The 20147-nt window shown below is 40.9% G+C and overlaps 2 protein-coding genes across 2 annotated transcripts in view; both read left to right on the top strand.

Moving 5' to 3' along the window:
• The first annotated feature begins 6 nt into the window (after positions 1 to 6).
• Positions 7 to 1735, top strand: LOC121814982 (zinc finger CCHC domain-containing protein 9-like). Its single transcript, XM_042223545.1, has 4 exons — positions 7 to 200; positions 286 to 378; positions 792 to 860; positions 1131 to 1735. The coding sequence occupies exons 1-4, from the start codon at positions 119 to 121 to the stop codon at positions 1241 to 1243; spliced, it is 357 nt and encodes a 118-aa protein (XP_042079479.1). The 5' UTR covers positions 7 to 118; the 3' UTR covers positions 1244 to 1735.
• A 6806-nt stretch (positions 1736 to 8541) lies between these two features.
• The window catches only part of xrcc4 (X-ray repair complementing defective repair in Chinese hamster cells 4), a 44463-nt gene continuing 32857 nt past the window's right edge, over positions 8542 to 20147 (top strand). The window contains exons 1-2 of the mRNA XM_005928982.3: positions 8542 to 8651; positions 13723 to 13860. Coding sequence (XP_005929044.1) covers positions 13725 to 13860 — 136 coding nt within the window. The 5' untranslated portion in view covers positions 8542 to 8651; positions 13723 to 13724. The remainder of the gene's footprint in view (positions 8652 to 13722; positions 13861 to 20147) is intronic.

Genomic DNA, 20147 nt, shown 5'->3' with positions numbered 1-20147 from the left:
TGTGATCTATGATGCTCCTCTGAATCCTCACTCATGTGTCTCTTCTCAGTTCTGTTTTAACTGCAGGAAGCCTGGTCACGGGTTGGCAGACTGTCCAGAGGCTGACAGAGATGAGGAGATGGGCCGAGGCATCTGCTTCCGCTGTGGCTCCACTGAACATGAAATCTACAAATGCAAAGCTAAAGTGGACCCTGCTCTGGGTGAGGAATAAACACAGAGACTAACACCTGAACAGCTGTATCAGATTTGCCTGTAACACTGCTGTAACCATGCTGCTTCTCTCAGGTGATTACCCATATGCAAAGTGCTTTATCTGTGGTCAGACTGGACATCTGTCACGATCCTGCCCTGATAATCCCAAAGGACTTTACGCTCAAGGTAAAAAGACAGATATTCATACATCATGTCCTCGATGAGTAATTTCACACTCGCATGAGAGGGGATAGCTGGTTCCATGTTGGCAGTTTACTCAGTCTTTAAGCTACAATGGCAGGAGGTCTTCTTCTAACCTTTTAGCTCTCTGAGGTAGTTTTAATCAGAAAGGAGAACATTAGCATTCAAGTGTTTGTGTTTTAAAGCGCCTTGAGGCAACTGTTACTGTGATTTGGTCCTATATAAATAAAATTGACCCAGCATGTTTTTATGCATCCGGTTCCTAAATCTGTAAAGCAGACCTATTGTGCTCATTTCTAGTTTTATATTTGTATTTTTGGAAGCTAGCTTTGCACCATTGAATGTTTAAAATAACCCTTTACGATGACAGAACTGCATCTGCATCTTGTGTTTTGCAGGAGGTTGCTGTCATATTTGTGGCTCAGTGGAACATTTTCAGAAGGACTGTCCAGAGCACCAGACTCCAAGTGAGTACCTTTGGAATTAAACGTTTGCTTTTGGGATTTCAGTGCACCTGAAAAATGATCCATTTTAGATTAGTTTGCAAAATCACTCAGAAGTCTGATATTAATTAGAGAACATCTTTGGCTTAGGAAGCCTAAAAATGTAAAGGTCTGTAGGTCTATAACAGATGTGTTTCTAGCCTGTGGTGTGGTGGGTAGCTAGAAATAATGGGAAAGGATTTGGGCGGGGCATGGCTGATGTTTCTTTTTCTTTCCCTTTTCATATGCTTCCAGATAATCATGTGACAGTGGGCTGGTTGTCCAACAACATGAGTGCAGACCATGAGGAAGTGCACATTCCAGTAAAGAAAGCCAAACCCAAGCAGCCTAAAGTGGTGAAGTTCTAATCACAGAACTGAGCAGTGCTAATGTGTGTCCCTCGTTGTACTTCTCTGACCCACCTCAGCTTCTGGACTTCATAAATGGACAGGTTACCCACTATCAGGGAATGAAGTCTTGTATACCACTGTATATGAATGAGATCTTTTTAATAAAAAGTTTTCCACAGCTACTTTTGATATGCTATAGTTAAGAATTCTTGTTGCAGGAAGTAGTCATGAGTGGACACAGACTAAGGCCCCTGCAATTTCCCTCAGCATATGGATTGCCTGCTCAAACAGTGGATTGTAAATGAAACAATCAGGATGTGATTGAAGGGAATTTTTATTTCACCAAGAATTTTACAGTCATCCACTGGGTTGTCTTCAGTTGTCCAATTACTTTTGAGCCTCTGAAAATGACAGGGTGTATAAAAATGGCCTAAATGGCTTGTGCAATACCTTTGTTATTAAAGCTGTCATTAAATAAAAAGTCTTTGTACAGCGGCTGTTACTTAAGGACTGTATGTGTGGATGTGGACTCCACTTGCTGCATAATCAGCACATGTGTGGTTGTGATGCTTTGTGGAGCTGCAATGTGGAAGCACGGCCACTCAGAGGCAGTACTAAGTCTTTCTAAGCTTCTGTTATGGACCAGTTAAACTTTGGCCTGCAAAATGTAGAGAACTTATAGTCAGTAGGCTGCAGGCCTTCCTCTAAAAAATTGTGTCTTTGATTCTCACAGCGCTGAAAGTCCTGTTTTTATGTTTTGCATAAAAATCTGGTAAAGTGCCAACAACCAACATCTTTTTCTCTTTAAGGGGTGTTTTAAAGTTGCAAGGAAAATTTCCTTCTCATAGGCATAAGGGAATAATGTGATAATATTGCAGTGTGTTTTCAGTTTTCACAGCTCACCAGGGGGGCTTATATGACTGATCAATAAGAATGTCAGCAGTCCGACTTGATAATAAACTGAACCTCAAACATTATACACTGGCAGCTACAGAGAGGAGGCTCACAGGAAGCTTGAGGAATAACAGATCATTTTTTTGGACTTTACTCAAATGTTCACTCCAGACTTTTTCTTTCAAGATGAAGATAAATCTTTGTTTTCAGTGCAACAGCAAGGGCCTGTGTTGCACTGAAAACCTCCCCTGAGAGCACGAAGAAAAGAAATTACATCATTGATGATGCAAAAGGTTTCTTGGAAATCCAGTGCAGTCCTCGGCAGACAAAACTGCTTTAGTTGATGAGAAAAATAGTGGCTATCAATGCTGACCTGATGTACTGCTGGCCTAGAAAGATCTTTCTTCTTGAGTTTATTTATATTAAAAAGAAAACGCTTTACATATCAGAACATAATAATCATCTACTCAACAATGAATTACAGTAGTCCAGCCTGGAAGTAATAAATACATAAACTAGTTTTTCAACATCGGGATGTTTCTAATTTTAGAGATATTGTGCAAATGGAATAAAGCACTCCTACATATCTGTTTAATATGTGCATTGAAGGATATATCCTGGTCAAATACGAGCCCAAGAAAAACATCAGCAATCTAATTGCTCTGGAAAGAATTACAAAGCTCTATCTGAACAATCTAAAGTCCATCATTGTAGCCCAAGAAAAATTCTTCACGAGTGGAAAACAATTAAGACCCAAAGGTCTGACTGTGCAATGTTCAGAGAAACTGCAACAACCCTTCTTGATCTTGGACTCATTACAGTACAACTTGCAAAGGTTTGTGCGATTATGACTTCTAAAAGCAACATGTCAGCACAGAATCAGAATACTTCATTAATCCCTAAGGAAATTATGTAAAAGCACAGTGTAGCTTTGCAGAGCTGCATCTAAACAAAACATTAAAAACTTCTGGAACAATAAAACCAAAGAGATGTTTGTCCATAGTAACAGCAGCACGTTTGGAGTAATGGCACAAACACCTCAGACCAGCTGTGAACACAGTGGTGGAGGATGATTTGGGCACCTTGCAGTCACTGAGCGGAGCATGAACCAAAGTTTTCTAGAGTCAAATGTGAGGCCATCTGTATGAAACCTAAAGCCTGGATGAAACTGGGTCATCTACAGGGCAGTAAATGCAAGCACAGCAGCAAATCTACAAAAGAATAACTGAAAAAAGAAAGAATCAGTGCTGCAGTGGTCCAGTCAAAGTCCAGACCTCAAACACGCCTGAAATGCTGTGATGGGACCTTCATTGAGCTGTGTATGAACAAATGCCCACAAACCTCAATGAAATGAAGCAACACACTTACATTAACCCTTGTGTGGTGTTCGTATTTTTGTTACTCAGCCAGTGTTCATGGGTCTGGTGGACCCGCTAGAGTTTTGGCTTTCCAAATTAACACTATCAAACAATTTTATGTTAAATTACTCAACAGATGTTTACTTCATCCCAATTACAAGACATATGAACAGCAAACATGGTTAATTTTTTCCCTTTACCTTTGTTAGATCACATTTATGAATTAATGTGCTTCTCGTTTTTCTTTTATATAAAATGTTATAAATAAATCAGTTATAATCAAGTGGAGTGAGTGGAAAGACACAACACATTTACACGTGAAAAAATAATTAATTGTTTAATTTTTCTTTTGAAAAAAACTGAACACGGGTCTCACAGACCCGAACACCATACAAGGGTTAAGTAGTGGAGCACAATGATGACATCAACTCGTCCCCATGCAGTTCAGTTCAATATTATTCAAATAGCGCCAATTGATGACAACAGTTGCCTCAAGTCGTTTTATGTTGTAAAGACCCTACAGTAATACACTAATGCACGGTTGAATTGTGGCTCGTGTCTAAGATAATGCAACCACAGTCTTAAGTTCATATGCATTAGTCAGTTGTAACTGATCACAATTGTATGTTAAACTGATTTCATGAATTAGATCATAAAGTCCTCTGTTTCTCCATCTTCATCAGCCACATCTCTGCTTTACCTGGATGTGTTGTGTTCCTCTTCTTTCTCTGCCATTTCTCTCACCTATTCACAGCTATGGTTTTGGTTAAACCTGGATCATGCAGTCTGAGTTGGTCTCTCTCGCTGACAGTTAATAAATAATGGACTTTAATGCCTCTGTGGAACAGATTTGGCTGGTACTCCACATGTTGTTTATGTTAGGGTTAGGTTAACATCTTGGCTTCACTTCCAAAAGAGTTAATCAAAGAAAAGGTCTTACACAGGAAATTATGACAAATGTATATTTGTTTTATATGCTTGCATGTTAATGATGGTATATTTTTCACACAGTTGCTCATAGGAAGGATAGTTTCTGAAAATTGTGACACAGTAAATCACAGCAGAGTGAGTGGGGGAGAGTGGCTACCCTCATCAAGACCCCCCCCCCCCTCCCCCAAACACACACACACAGTCTGCACACAGCTGGATTCTTTCTCATGGAGGCAAAGTGAAACTGCAGCCAGACAGCTCCTGCACTGTGCCAGCTCGCAGCCCACAGTGGAGGATTACACAACTTACCAAAAAGTTTTCATCCACAGGAGAGTGTGCCTTATAACAAAAGCACAGAGGCTTCATTCTCTTATGTCTCCTGGTTCCAATTTCAGAGAAACTGACAGGGGGCCTTTCCTCCAAGTATTGTTTTTATGATTTTGAATTGCCCAACATCTTGCCTCAGTCCTGTTCTCCTCTGAGCATGCATACATACGTAAATCTTCAGAACCTTAAGGTCATATCCGTACCTACCATAATGATGGCACCATTAAAAGTAATCATACACTACTCTTTTCGATATATTAGCAACATGGCTCAAGCATCGATGGTACAAACAGCTATCAGATGCTAATGGCTTTTTGTACATTTTTTTTGTAGTTGTTTTGTGTTTCTTTGCTATAGTGCTGTGATATTTTGCACTCTGTACTTTTTATGCATTTCTTTGCTGTTGTATTCTTCCTCCTTTGAGTTTCTTTTTATCTATCTTTGTGTCTTATTTTATTTTTTCTGCCTCTTTTGTGTCTCTTTGGAGTCTTTCTGTCTGCTAATAATTGCGTGACTTTTTGATTTTGTGTCTCTTTGTAATCACTTTATATTTTTTTGTGCAGATTGAAGCCAGTGGTCCTTTTTGTCTTTCATTTTAAAGTTAATGCTAACCACTAACACTAACCGTGTTAGTGCAATTCTATGGATAAATGCACGTGAAATTTGTGCTGATTTTATAAGATGGTAAAAAAAAACATGGGCTAGTAATTATATAGCACTATTCTACTCTGAGTACTCAAAGCCTCATTCACCCAATGACTCACACATTCATACAATAACTTTTTTCTATACCTTGTCTGACATTCTCACACATTTAGACTCTGATGAATACTTCAGGGACAACTCAGGGTTCAGTATCTTGCCCAAGGACACTTTGACTTGTGAGGAGGAGGCGAGCCACTCTACTCCCACTCTTCCTTAAAATTGAGCTTTAAAACATGTGTTTACTGTTATTAATTTAACCCAACCTATGATCTGTTTCTGACCCAAGTCATGTTCTCCTTCTGTCTGCTCCTTCTAGCATAGAATCTACCTCCATCTCCCCCTATTCCAGCATAATGGCCTCCTTCACTACATCCATGAATCTTTTCTGTTTCTTTGTCTTTTTATGTCTCTCTAACTCTGTCTCCAAACTGCTAAATTGAGGCAGGCAGCCAGTGGAGTGAAGCTAGAACAGGGGTTATATGCTCTCTTTGAAGAGTTCCTGTTAAAAGTCATGCAGTATTTTGTCTCCAGAGGGTTTTGGAGTAGTCACCCAATGTGTTTGTTCAATATTCAGCTCTGTAGCCAAGTGAATCCCCATTGTGTCTTGTAGAAGCTTCTTCACAAAATCCCTCCATTCCTTCAGGAATAGTGAATATTCTTATTCTTTAAAGATCTCCCTTCTTGGTCAAGTAGTTGGTTTTCCTGATTTTTCATCATTTTTATTATCTTGTATAACTGTTCCACATTTTGAACAAAATCTTCCATCTTTTCAGTTCGTATCTCAGCCTCAGCTATTTGTCTGACTGATGTTAGTGAATCCTGATTGAAAACCATTTAGCTGTTATTTTTAAAGTTTTGTATCGACTCCAGTTAAACTTCCAGTTTCATTTACATTCATTTTAGTTTAATTTTCATTTACATTTGCCATCTTGTGCCATCGGTTCTTAGTGGTGCTTTTTTTTGTTTCTTCCCATTGTCACTCCTCTTATAAGTTCAAATATTAACCAAGAGTTTTGAGAACAGCGGTTTAACATGACAAAATATGTGGGATTGGTTACTTTATGCTTTTAATTAATAAAAACATATAACCTTATAATTAACATAATAATTAGTAGATGACCTGCTTAACCCCCTCAGATACAGACATCCCAAGTCTTAAAGACAAACTGGAGGACTTCTAATTCTCTAATGTTTAACGGACACAATAAGCACAGTTTTCTTTATAGTTAAATAATTTCAAGCGAATTGAAATGTAGACCTTACCACAAAACAGGGATTTAAGTTTGGTAAGCAGTTATTTCAAGAATAATGGCTTTGAGAGGCTGTCCTTTCACTGATGTTCTTTCTAGCACACAGAAGTACACACAGAAGCCCATAACAGCTGATTTTTTGTAGTGATTTACTAAAAGTATGATTAGAAGTTCAGAGATGTATGTATGACAGATTTGATTTGGAGTAACCTGTACAGTTTCAGTTCTGATCTTCACGTTCATAACTACATGAATGGGACTGTGCTAAAAAAAAAAAAAGACAAACATGGTTTCCAAACGGACAGGAAATGAGTGTATGCTAAATCCCTCCCAAAACACTGTCTAATTAAACTTTCATAGCTATAACAAGGTCAGACCCAAATGCTCTCGGTTTAGTATCAGCAAAAGGCTATCCATAAAGTTTTTCTTGCAGTTGGTAATTAAGTTCCTGTGGGACTAAGACTGTTCCAGTAGCAAACTACACAAGGTCAGACACAAATACATCTGAAGCCTCAGTGGGATCCATTGTTTTCTTTGCTTTTTTTATTACTTGGCTGCATTTCTTACCCTGAGGTGGAGCCTACTAATGTAACAGGTTCACTGTAACAGTAATCCCTTCCTGTTTATCTATTTGCATTTCCCACAAACCCTTCACACTACACACCCAAAATCACTGGGTTAAAAATGTTCCCAGTTTGGTTCACTGTTTACACACTTTTCTGACAGGATCAGATATAATTTCCTCTGTAACCCACTGTTGAATTGTTGGATGTTGTGAGTAATATATCCCAGAAAGTTGATTCTGTTCATCTGGATTTTGTGTTTTTAGTGGGAGAAACATTTCGTCACTCATTCAAGTGACTTCTTGTGTCAGTGCGCCCCAGGGTGGCTGTGGTTACAATGTAGCTTGCCATCACCAGTGTGTGAATGTGTGTGTGAATGTGTGGATGACTGGATGTGTAAAGTGCTTTGGTGTCCTTAGGGACTAATAAAGCGCTATACAAATACAGGCCATTCTTCACTCTCAGTTGACAGCAGGTTTCCCCAACCTAAACAGTACACTTGCATAATGACCAAAACTAGCATTACTGGCTAACAATGGGTCATGAACTCAGTTTCATAAACAGTAATATGCAAATTGTAATGGCCAATGATCAAGGGCCATGAGTACCACTCACTGAGAGTTGGAGAATGGCTGCAGTCACAGCATTTTAAGATGGTGAAAGGTGTACCCTTACCTTTACCCTGAGATTTGATTTTCACTCAGGTGTCATACACATCCTTGAACCAATGTGCTGAATCAGTGGTGTTCCAGGATAGGATAACAGAGCCCTCTCTTCCATTTCCTCTATATACAAATTGGTCACAGTGGGGGAAATTGGGGAACCAATGGCACACCCATGTTTCTGCCTATAGTACTGGTTCTTGTGTGTGAAATATGTGGCATGAAGACACTGGATAAGCTGAAGGAGGTTCTCTGCTTAGGCTACTAGCCTCCATGACCCAGTTGCAGATAAGTGGAAGAAAATGTATGCATGACATAACTGTTTATATCAAATGTGCAGTATTTTTTGGTAATAGTTTAATAAAACAGCTAGATATTCTAACTTGAGGTATATTATATAGCAAATGCAGAAAAAAATGTTTAAGAAAGTAAATAAGCAGGTGCTCTAAAGGATATGAATGTTTGCTTGCAGGACACCTGGAGAGATGTATATTTTTTTTTCTTTTTCTTGAGTCTTTAGTGATATTTTCGTAGTTTCCCATCATTCTTACCACACACACACACCCACACACACACACACACACACACACACACACACACACACACACACACACCTCATCTGTTTGGTTGCTGGATGTCGCTGGGTGATGACGTACATCCACGTTCCCGGTGCAGCTTGTCAACAAAAACCCAAAACAAATTGGCGGACGCATAAAGGTGCAGCTGAAGCGCTGAAGGTAGGGCATTAATAGATGTGCTGTTCTCATATAGATGTGAAGGAGCGCTTCTACCCTCGTGCTTGTGTTTACAAACAACCCGTGTCTCACTCTGAGCTGAGCTCGCTAGCACTTGCTAGCTGCTTGTTCTTGTCATGTTAGCATACAGTGCAGTCGCGGGATCTGTTCTCAGTGTAAATCTCAAGTTGCCGCCAGTCTTGGAAAAGCAAAGATCGCTGACGCGTTTTAATAGTTGAGACTGAGTTTCCTGCAAGAAGCACCAAGAAGTTTGTTTGATTCGGAAACAGACGTCCAACTGTGAGAAGGAGCGCATTTCTTTTAATCATTCATGGGACAGTTGTTTGGACATACATCCTAATACTTAGAGTGGACTGTGAGAAAACATTAAACGAACGGGATTTTAGTACATATATTAGTCTCCCAAATGTTGCTGCTCAGCACACTTGCTCTGTAACTAGAAATCCTGTTCAACAAAGTCTGAGTTTAAAATTAAACTCTGAGTTGATCACCTCTGAGATGGGCAACTTTGAATTTTCTGTTTGAGAACAGCTGATCAGAGTAAATTTAATCAACTTAGAGTATGTTCACCTTGTTCACCTGCGTGCGTGAGTAAAAGCCGTCGTCAGTGGAGCTCTATATATGTTATTTTATGACGTCTGTTGTCATCATTTACTCAAATTTTCGTTAAGCTAATTATTCAGCTGTAACCTGACAGGAGCGAGATATGGGAGCCTGACGATCTGGAAAAGAGATCAGACACAGTTAGCTTGTCACCTTCTATTTTTAAATTGAGTCGGTTTTGTTAAATTACTGTTGTGTGTTTCATGGAGGAAGCCATAGTGATGCAGTGGTTAGCAGTGTTACCTCACAGCAAGAAGTTTCATACCCTGCTGCAGTCTTTTTGTTTGGAGTTTGCATATTCTTCCTGTGTCTTTGTGGGCTCTCTTCTACTAATCCAGCTTCCTCCTACAGTACAATGACATCAATGTTACTGTGATTGGTCATTATAAAATGATCATAGGCATGAAAGTGAGTGTAAGTGATTGTTAGCCATTTACAATGGACTGGGCTAAAATACATGTAAAGGGAGTCTGCTCAAGTTTTTATTTTTCCTTTTTCAGTTTGTAAAATTCTGTGTTGATGTTGATGTTTAAGAGTCGGTGATGTTTAAGGCTTTCCAACGATCCAATTCTGTTTGTGATCTGTAAATTAAAAGAAATTATAAAGCATGCTATAACCGGCCTCTAGTCACATACATAAAATGCGATGTCAATTTTGGCTACTGTATTGGCTACAGTGGCAACATGGCTGAGCTTTTTACAACCATGTTATCATAACTATGTAACTGCTCTAATGCACTGATACACAGCCTTTAATTAGGTCTAAACACAGGCTGTGTGCAGTGGAGAAGGTTATGAGTCCAGTCCAGTCTATTGTTCAGATGAACACCAAGGTACCTGTAGCTGTCCACAGCCTCAATGTCCATACCTTGGATGTTCAGTGGTTGCAGTGGAGAATGCTTGTGCCTGCGGAAGTCTACCACCAGTTCCTTGGTTTTACTGGCGTTGATCTGGAGGTAGTTCAGCTGGCACCAGTCCACAAAGTCTTGGGTCAGACCTCTGTACTCCTTGTCGTCCCCATCAGTGATGAGGACGACTATTGCAGAGTCATCAGAGAACTTCTGCAGGAAGCACTGGGTGGAATTGTGGGAGAAGTCTGCAGTGTAGATGGTGAAGAGGAACAGAGCCAGAACCGTTCCCTGTGGGGCCCCCGTACTGCAGACGACCCTGTCCGACACACAGCCCTGAGTCCTCACATACTGTGGTCGGTCGGTGAGGTAGTCCAGGATCCAGGTAGTGAGGTGATGGTCCACTCCAGAGTTCACCAGCTTGTCCTTTAGAACCGAGGGAAGAATAGTGTTGAAGGCACTGGAGAAATCAAAGAACATGATTCTCACAGTGCTCCCAGCGGTCTCCAGCTGAGCGAGGGAACGATGTAGAAGGTGAATGACGGCATCATCCGCTCCAATGCCAGGCTGGTAGGCAAACTGAAGTGGGTCCAGTGATGAGCTTATTAGGCGCCGAAGCTGAGCCAGGACCAACCGCTCCAGGGTCTTCATCAGGTGGGATGTCAGAGCCACTGGCCTGTAGCTGTTGAGGTCCTTGGGGCGTGAAGTCTTTGGCACTGGTACAACACAGGAGGTTTTCCAGAGCTGTGGGACTCTTCTTATGTTAATGCTCTGAAGTGTGATGTGCAAAAATAGCAGCACTCTTACAAATCGAAAAGCAGTCTTGTAGACAGTGTGAGGACAGGTCTCCAGTAGACCCACATGGACTGATTCTTATATTCCGGAGTACTCAAAGCGCTGTACACAACATGCCTCATTCACCCCATTCACACCCACTCATACAAGCACTTCTAAACACAAGTGCAAACTAACCAACATTCACACTCCGATGAACGCTTGGGGAACTTGGGGTTGTGCCCAAGGATATTTGGGCCCATGCAGACTGGGGAAGCCAAGGATCGAACCACCAACCTTCCAATCAGTAGCTGATCTGCTCCACCACCTGAGCCACCCCTGGCTTGAAAAACCTGTAGAAAGTGAAAGCTTCTTCTGTTTAGATCCTATTGACACAAGCTCGCTTTTAATCATCTTGGCTTGAACTAAACAGTAAATGAGTTTGCTCACTGCTGATGTCTGCCAATTTTTTGTGACAAAAAGAAGGGCTGAATTCCACAACTTCAGAGAAATTAATGTGAAACTGAGACATCCAGCCATGCCTATGCTTATAGCAACTGACTCTTTTTAGTGAGGTTAATTCATTTCTTTTATTTTGGTTTCTAGTTTTGATGTATTTTTTGTTTCCCTAGGTTGGAATGAAAGTAGATACTTATTATTTGGTAATTAGTGAATACCCTTTGATACCTTGTTGTGTCCTAAATGTTATGCAACCATCTACCACGAGATGGAGCATTGTTGTAGGAATTAGACTAGCTGTCGTTTGGATTTTACAAGGAGGATGTCGAACAATTTGCAAATTTGCAAAACCTGTCGTAAAACTATTGCTGTTAAAGGTTGCAGTACAAGAAATTTATTCCACTGGAAAAATTACGACTGTTTTCAACTCTGCATGTCAATGTCTTTCCGCATACCAAAGAAAATTTTAAATAAAACCAGCTCTGTTACCTGTGACTGTTCTTCGTCAGTTGTTTTTTTTGGCACTATCCATCTTCATGGATACAAGGTCAAGGTCAAGGTCAAATTTATTTATATAGCACATTTCCAACAGTCTATGCTGCACAAAGTGCTTAACAATAACAATAAAATTAAAAACAACAATGTAATACAATAATAACAATAGAAACAATAAAATAAAGGATACAAGCAGTGGAAATGAGATTTCTGTGAAAGGTGGATGGGCTTTCCCTTCGTGACGGGCTGAGTTCAGTTAGTCAAGAGAGGCTCAGAGTAGAGCCGCTGCTCGTCTACATCAAAATGAGTCAGCTGAGGTGGGCGCCTCTTGGATAAAGTATTCCAATTAGTCATGTCCTAGTGAGACGAGGCTCCGGAGGAGACCCCTGACTAGACCCAGAGAATATATATACTGGATGGCCTGGGAGTGCTTCGATGTTTCTTTGGATAAGCTGGAGGAGGTCGCTGACAAGTTGAAGGTCTGGGCTTTCCTGCTTGTCTGGGATTTATGGTCCTGTAAATTTATGACCATCTGCGTACATTTTTTGGTTGGACAGAGGAGGGGAGAGGTGGTTTTCACCGATGTGAGAAGAGCTGGCATGCAGTCCTTCAAGATCTTGACTGCACAGATGTCCGAGTGACATCTGTTGTCAGATGAAGGCAGTGTACAAAGTATGTGCTACAGCTGGTCTGTGGGCAGCTCTTGCTTACGGTTTTGTTGGTCCGTAAGCCACCCGCAGAAAAGAACGAAGTCATAACATACAAAGAGCTGAATTGAAGCAGAGTGTTAAAAATAATAAGAAGTGTCTGCTGCATCCACTATCTGTGCTTTTCAGTCTTTAAATTGTTGGTCTTAGAAGTTTTTTTTGCCATTCTCCTCTTCCCGGGAACTCAGCTATGCGTCATGAAATATTAGATACGTTTACACCGGCAGGACACTGGTGGGACAGGGCACTGGAACATGTGTAAGGCAACATCAAGCATGCCCACAAAACGACACCCATCCCCTACCTGGGACTCTGCTCCTGCTGAAACGCATCCAGTCGTCAGGTCTGCCAATCCCCATGCTAACAGTCTCTAGCTTTTAAAGAGCCAGTTTTAGCTTTAGTTTCAAAAGATTTGCATCAATAATGATCAGACCATGGTCATACAGAAAATTACAAATTTACAAAAGCAAAGAAGTAAAAACCATTTTATTTTATTTTCCGAAAAATACTTTGCATTCACGAACCTCTTCGTGGTTTCTTAATTTCTTTATGTGAGAGAATGATGAAGAGTTGCAAAATGAGACAAGCTCACTCTATCTATCTATATTTCTTTATGTCATAAAATAAAATAAATTATTGACCACTTTGACAAGTACAGTTACAGGTCAAGTACAGTGGATAGAAACATTGTCAATTTTTTTTTCTCTAATGAAGAGCACAAGCATGTGGCTGCTCGATGAGGGAATCCAGAAATGCGCTTCAATGAAAAGACAATTACAGACTTGAATCTTTTTTATTTTATTTTATTTTTTTAGGTGGTATGTCCTCTCCACTTAATCCCTTAAAGCTGGCTTGGCCAACTCGAGGCCTCGAGGGCCGGTGTCGTGCAGGTTTTAGATCTCACCCTGGGTCTACACAGCAGGACACCGGCCCTTTGAGGCCTGGGTTTGGACACCACAGCCTCAAAGGGAAATCAGTACAAAGTTGTTCTGAGTGATCGTCTTTGTCCTGTAATCAAACATTTCTGTCATGCTGACCTCACACGTGGGGCCATTGAAAGGTTTGATGTAATGAAATGATGTTAACCAAATCCAGTAGTAAGTACCTATTAAAGTACTCGGAAAACTTAAGTGATCTTTTAATCAGTTTTTGGTCTGTCTGTCTGCAGGGATGCACACGTCAGTGCGTGAAATTAATCTCTGCTCAGACACCTCCTACTTCCTGCGGGTGGACTGGGAAGGGTGCAACTTTAGTACCGGCTTCCAGTTGCTGCTTACTGATGGACAAGATGCATGGAGAGGGGAAGGTAAAAACAAAAATCACTCAGCATGACTTCGCAGTTTATTACCTTATATTATACACTCTTACCTCTTTTACATCACATGCCATTTTTATACACAGTCCTCAGTTTTCAGAGGCTCAAGATAAACTTCAAAGGCTTAAAGTCCTTTGAGATAAATGTTGCCTGGGACATTGGAAATTGGTACCAATTTCACTGAGCAACTGCTGGCAACCTCCAGTAACCGCCTGCTAATCATTCCTGAAAATACATTTTTCCTTATCAACCGGTGGTTACCAAATGGTCACTAATGGGCTTCTGGGCCTGTGTGACGGGGCCAAGTTGTTTTCTGCTGTTCTGGTGTAGCTGACTTGGCCATTCTGAAAGTTTTTGCTATATCTTTGATAGATGAATTTAGTTTGTTCTTCAGAAAGCTGCTGCACGCTAAGCTGAAAATTAGTTTAGAAAATGCTAAATGCAAAAAATAAAGACAAAGAATGTTTTGTTGCAAGCTCAGTAATTCAGACAAAAATCCTTGATACCATTTATCTAGACCCAAGTGACTTCTTCCGTCTCTACAGTCTGAATCTGAAGAGGGTCAAGAAGTCAGTTGGATGAGTGATGACTAAAAACCAGATGACTACAAACCACTGAAAACCGCTGTATTCAGAGGAACTGAATGACCTTTTTGGTTGATTCAGTTCAGAAACTAACGATTCTTGAAATATATGTGAAACTTAAATCAGTAATTTGTAACATGATTTGAGGGATAGCTGTAGCTCAGGATGTAGGACAGGTCATCTACTAATGGGAAAGTTGGTGGTTCTGGGATGTACACAGTGCTTAGTAAATGTATTAAATCAACACACAGTGCAACGTTTATATCAATCAATCAATCAATCAATCTTTATTTATAAAGCACTTTTCATACAGAGAAAATGTAGCACAAAGTGCTTTACATAGTTAAAAGCAGCCCACCCCACCCTCCAACTCACTCCCCACACTCTCAATACACATATATCCCCCCACCCCCACCCACACACACGCGCACACTTAAAGAGTAAAAATTGGGCTGGGCTTGCATGAGCCAAGTGAGGAAACACTATAACAGGGAGCCGTCTGCACCGGGAGCCGGTCACAGACTGCAGCCTCCAGGCTGGGCACACAGCAGGGGGGAGGCAAAGAAGCCCCCCAGCCAGGCTGAGAAGACCCGCAGAGCCCCAGCAGCCACGGTCGATCACAGCCCCTGTGCAGAGAGCCCTCTCCAAGGAAACACTGGAGATATGACACAATAAGAATATATACAGGATAAAAAGATAAAATAAATAAGAATGGGATACAGTATAAATATGAATAAAGTAAGAAGATAAAAAATGAATAAGGATAAAATCAATAAATATTAGGTAAAACCTAAATTAATAATATAAATAGAATAACAGGATAGAATAAATAAGCATAAAAAATAAATAAACTTTAGGTAAAAGCTAAATTAAAAATGAGGAAAGGCAGCCCAGAAGCTTTAACAGCAGCCTCAACTTTTGGTCTTGTACCCAAGCTAATCTGATGTTTTTGGGGGGATTAGAGATCTGATCTAGATTATCATATTAAGATTTGGGACGCTGTGACAGAGCTGACGCCTGATTGGAGCAGCACAGGGTTGGTCTTCTGGCTGTGGATTGGTTCGTCAGGATTTCCTCCTTTACAGGTTTAAAAACAATCTCTGTTTCTACATTTTTTGACCTCCTTCTTGTGTGTACACATGAAGCAGCACCAGCCTCCTCTGATCCTCATGTTGTAGCTCTGTGTGTCCAGCAGGGGGCAGAACACCTCCAAACTGTGCCAGCAGCTCTCACTGTGAGCTCAGACGTTTGTGGACACTCAGTTTGTTTGAACATAGTAAATAATCAGAGCTTCAAATAAAATTTGATGGCAAATAATCGAAATTTGCCAGGGCACCACGGCCACGCCCGTTGACAAAAACTCAAATGATCTACAATTCAATATTGCCTAGGTCTGCAGTTTAGACTGACCAAATGTGAAGTTCATCTGATAAAACCCTAGGGAGAAGTTCTCGAAAGTACAACAACTGGAAATGGTCAAAGCTGTGCCAAAACTCGAAGTGGCGGTCTTTCTGTTGGCTTTGGGACATGGGTCTATCGGACCCATGGATTTGCATGTTACACACGTGTACCAAATTTCATACAACTATGTGAAACCCAGCACGGGGACGTAATTTTTCCTCACTGTGCAGGGGGGTTTTCCGAGCCATTTTGCCCCACCCATGTCTGAAACAAAAATAATAATAAAATTTTCACCAGACTTGACACGTGTGCAATATTTCATGAGTTTTTAAATATGTTAAACCCCCCAAAAAGCCCCTTCATTTGCTTTAATAATTACAATAATGAATGGAGTGATTACAATAAGGCTTGGCCCTGAATGATTTTATAATTAATGTAACCAAAATTGGATTTTATCATCTAAAAAATATAGCCAGAGTCCGCCCTATTCTCTCTCGGGCCAACACGGAGATGCTGATGCATGCTTTTATTACCAGTCGCATTGATTACTGTAATGCCCTGCTCTCTGGTCTTCCTAAGAAGAATATTTCAACTTTACAACTCTTGCAAAACTCGGCAGCTCGTGTGCTGACGAAGACCAGAGGGCGGGCCCACATTACACCGGTTTTAGAATCGCTGCACTGGCTCCCCGTGTGTTTCAGGATCGATTTTAAAGTTCTTTTATTGGTTTTTAAATGTCTTAATGGTCTTGGGCCTTCTTATCTCTCAGATCTGCTTTTACCATACGAACCCTCGCGGACCCTGAGGTCCTCTGGTGCTGGCCTTTTGATTGTCCCTAAAGTCAGGACACATACTCACAGAGGCAGCTTTTCATGTTGGCCTCGTCTGTGGAACAGCCTGCCGGAGGAGCTCAGGGCCGCAGAGAACGTACATGTTTTTAAGAACAGGCTCAAGACCCACCTTTTTAATTTAGCTTTTACTTAACGTTTATTTATTTTATGCTTATTTATTCTATCCTGTTATTCTATTATTTATATTTAGGTTTTACCTAATATTTATTGATTTTATTCTTATTCATTTTTTATCTTCTTACTCTATTTATATTTATACTGTATCCTTTCTTATTTATTTTATCTTTTTATCCTTATATATCCGTATTGTCATATCTCCAGTGTTTCCTCGGAGGGGGCTCTCTGCACCGGGGCTGTGATCGACCGTGGCTGCTGGGGTCTCTGTGGGTCCTCTCAGCCTGGCTGGGGGGCTTCTTTGCCTCCCTCCTGCTGTGTGCCCAGCCTGGAGGCTGCAGGTCTGTGACCGGCTCCCGGTGCAGACGGCTCCCTGTTATAGTGTTTCCTCACTTGGCTCATGCGAACCCAGCCCAATTTTTACTTTTATATGTTTAGTGTGGTGTGTGTGGTCGCGTGTGTGTGTGGTGGGTGTGGGTGTGTGACTATTGTCGTATTCGTAGATGTGACGTGAGTGGAGGGTGGGGTGGGCTGCTTTTAACCATGTAAAGCACTTTGTGCTACATTGTTGTATGAAAAGTGCTTTATAATAAAGATTGATTGATTGATTGATTGATTAAACTCCAGCACTGTGTGTTGATTTAATACATTTACTAAGCACTGTGTACATCCCAGAACCACCAACTTTCCCATTAGTAGATGACCTGTCCTACATCCTGAGCTACAGCTATCCCTCAAATCATGTTACAAATTACTGATTTAAGTTTCACATATATTTCAAGAATCGTTAGTTTCTGAACTGAATCAACCAAAAAGGTCATTCAGTTCCTCTGAATACAGCGGTTTTCAGTGGTTTGTAGTCATCTGGTTTTTAGTCATCACTCATCCAACTGACTTCTTGACCCTCTTCAGATTCAGACTGTAGAGACGGAAGAAGTCACTTGGGTCTAGATAAATGGTATCAAGGATTTTTGTCTGAATTACTGAGCTTGCAACAAAACATTCTTTGTCTTTATTTTTTGCATTTAGCATTTTCTAAACTAATTTTCAGCTTAGCGTGCAGCAGCTTTCTGAAGAACAAACTAAATTCATCTATCAAAGATATAGCAAAAACTTTCAGAATGGCCAAGTCAGCTACACCAGAACAGCAGAAAACAACTTGGCCCCGTCACACAGGCCCAGAAGCCCATTAGTGACCATTTGGTAACCACCGGTTGATAAGGAAAAATGTATTTTCAGGAATGATTAGCAGGCGGTTACTGGAGGTTGCCAGCAGTTGCTCAGTGAAATTGGTACCAATTTCCAATGTCCCAGGCAACATTTATCTCAAAGGACTTTAAGCCTTTGAAGTTTATCTTGAGCCTCTGAAAACTGAGGACTGTGTATAAAAATGGCATGTGATGTAAAAGAGGTAAGAGTGTATAATATAAGGTAATAAACTGCGAAGTCATGCTGAGTGATTTTTGTTTTTACCTTCCCCTCTCCATGCATCTTGTCCATCAGTAAGCAGCAACTGGAAGCCGGTACTAAAGTTGCACCCTTCCCAGTCCACCCGCAGGAAGTAGGAGGTGTCTGAGCAGAGATTAATTTCACGCACTGACGTGTGCATCCCTGCAGACAGACAGACCAAAAACTGATTAAAAGATCACTTAAGTTTTCCGAGTACTTTAATAGGTACTTACTACTGGATTTGGTTAACATCATTTCATTACATCAAACCTTTCAATGGCCCCACGTGTGAGGTCAGCATGACAGAAATGTTTGATTACAGGACAAAGACGATCACTCAGAACAACTTTGTACTGATTTCCCTTTGAGGCTGTGGTGTCCAAACCCAGGCCTCAAAGGGCCGGAGTCCTGCTGTGTAGACCCAGGGTGAGATCTAAAACCTGCACGACACTGGCCCTCGAGGCCTCGAGTTGGCCAAGCCAGCTTTAAGGGATTAAGTGGAGAGGACATACCACCTAAAAAAATAAAATAAAATAAAAAAGATTCAAGTCTGTAATTGTCTTTTCATTGAAGCGCATTTCTGGATTCCCTCATCGAGCAGCCACATGCTTGTGCTCTTCATTAGAGAAAAAAAAATTGACAATGTTTCTATCCACTGTACTTGACCTGTAACTGTACTTGTCAAAGTGGTCAATAATTTATTTTATTTTATGACATAAAGAAATATAGATAGATAGAGTGAGCTTGTCTCATTTTGCAACTCTTCATCATTCTCTCACATAAAGAAATTAAGAAACCACGAAGAGGTTCGTGAATGCAAAGTATTTTTCGGAAAATAAAATAAAATGGTTTTTACTTCTTTGCTTTTGTAAATTTGTAATTTTCTGTATGACCATGGTCTGATCATTATTGATGTAAATCTTTTGAAACTAAAGCTAAAACTGGCTCTTTAAAAGCTAGAGACTGTTAGCATGGGGATTGGCAGACCTGACGACTGGATGCGTTTCAGCAGGAGCAGAGTCCCAGGTAGGGGATGGGTGTCGTTTTGTGGGCATGCTTGATGTTGCCTTACACATGTTCCAGTGCCCTGTCCCACCAGTGTCCTGCCGGTGTAAACGTATCTAATATTTCATGACGCATAGCTGAGTTCCCGGGAAGAGGAGAATGGCAAAAAAAACTTCTAAGACCAACAATTTAAAGACTGAAAAGCACAGATAGTGGATGCAGCAGACACTTCTTATTATTTTTAACACTCTGCTTCAATTCAGCTCTTTGTATGTTATGACTTCGTTCTTTTCTGCGGGTGGCTTACGGACCAACAAAACCGTAAGCAAGAGCTGCCCACAGACCAGCTGTAGCACATACTTTGTACACTGCCTTCATCTGACAACAGATGTCACTCGGACATCTGTGCAGTCAAGATCTTGAAGGACTGCATGCCAGCTCTTCTCACATCGGTGAAAACCACCTCTCCCCTCCTCTGTCCAACCAAAAAATGTACGCAGATGGTCATAAATTTACAGGACCATAAATCCCAGACAAGCAGGAAAGCCCAGACCTTCAACTTGTCAGCGACCTCCTCCAGCTTATCCAAAGAAACATCGAAGCACTCCCAGGCCATCCAGTATATATATTCTCTGGGTCTAGTCAGGGGTCTCCTCCGGAGCCTCGTCTCACTAGGACATGACTAATTGGAATACTTTATCCAAGAGGCGCCCACCTCAGCTGACTCATTTTGATGTAGACGAGCAGCGGCTCTACTCTGAGCCTCTCTTGACTAACTGAACTCAGCCCGTCACGAAGGGAAAGCCCATCCACCTTTCACAGAAATCTCATTTCCACTGCTTGTATCCTTTATTTTATTGTTTCAATTTTATTA

Source organism: Haplochromis burtoni, unplaced genomic scaffold (genome assembly GCF_018398535.1).
Source record: "Haplochromis burtoni strain Fernald_Lab_line unplaced genomic scaffold, NCSU_Asbu1 Contig_113, whole genome shotgun sequence".
Classification (NCBI taxonomy): Eukaryota; Metazoa; Chordata; class Actinopteri; order Cichliformes; family Cichlidae; genus Haplochromis; species Haplochromis burtoni.
This window is presented reverse-complemented; position numbering and strand designations above follow the sequence as displayed.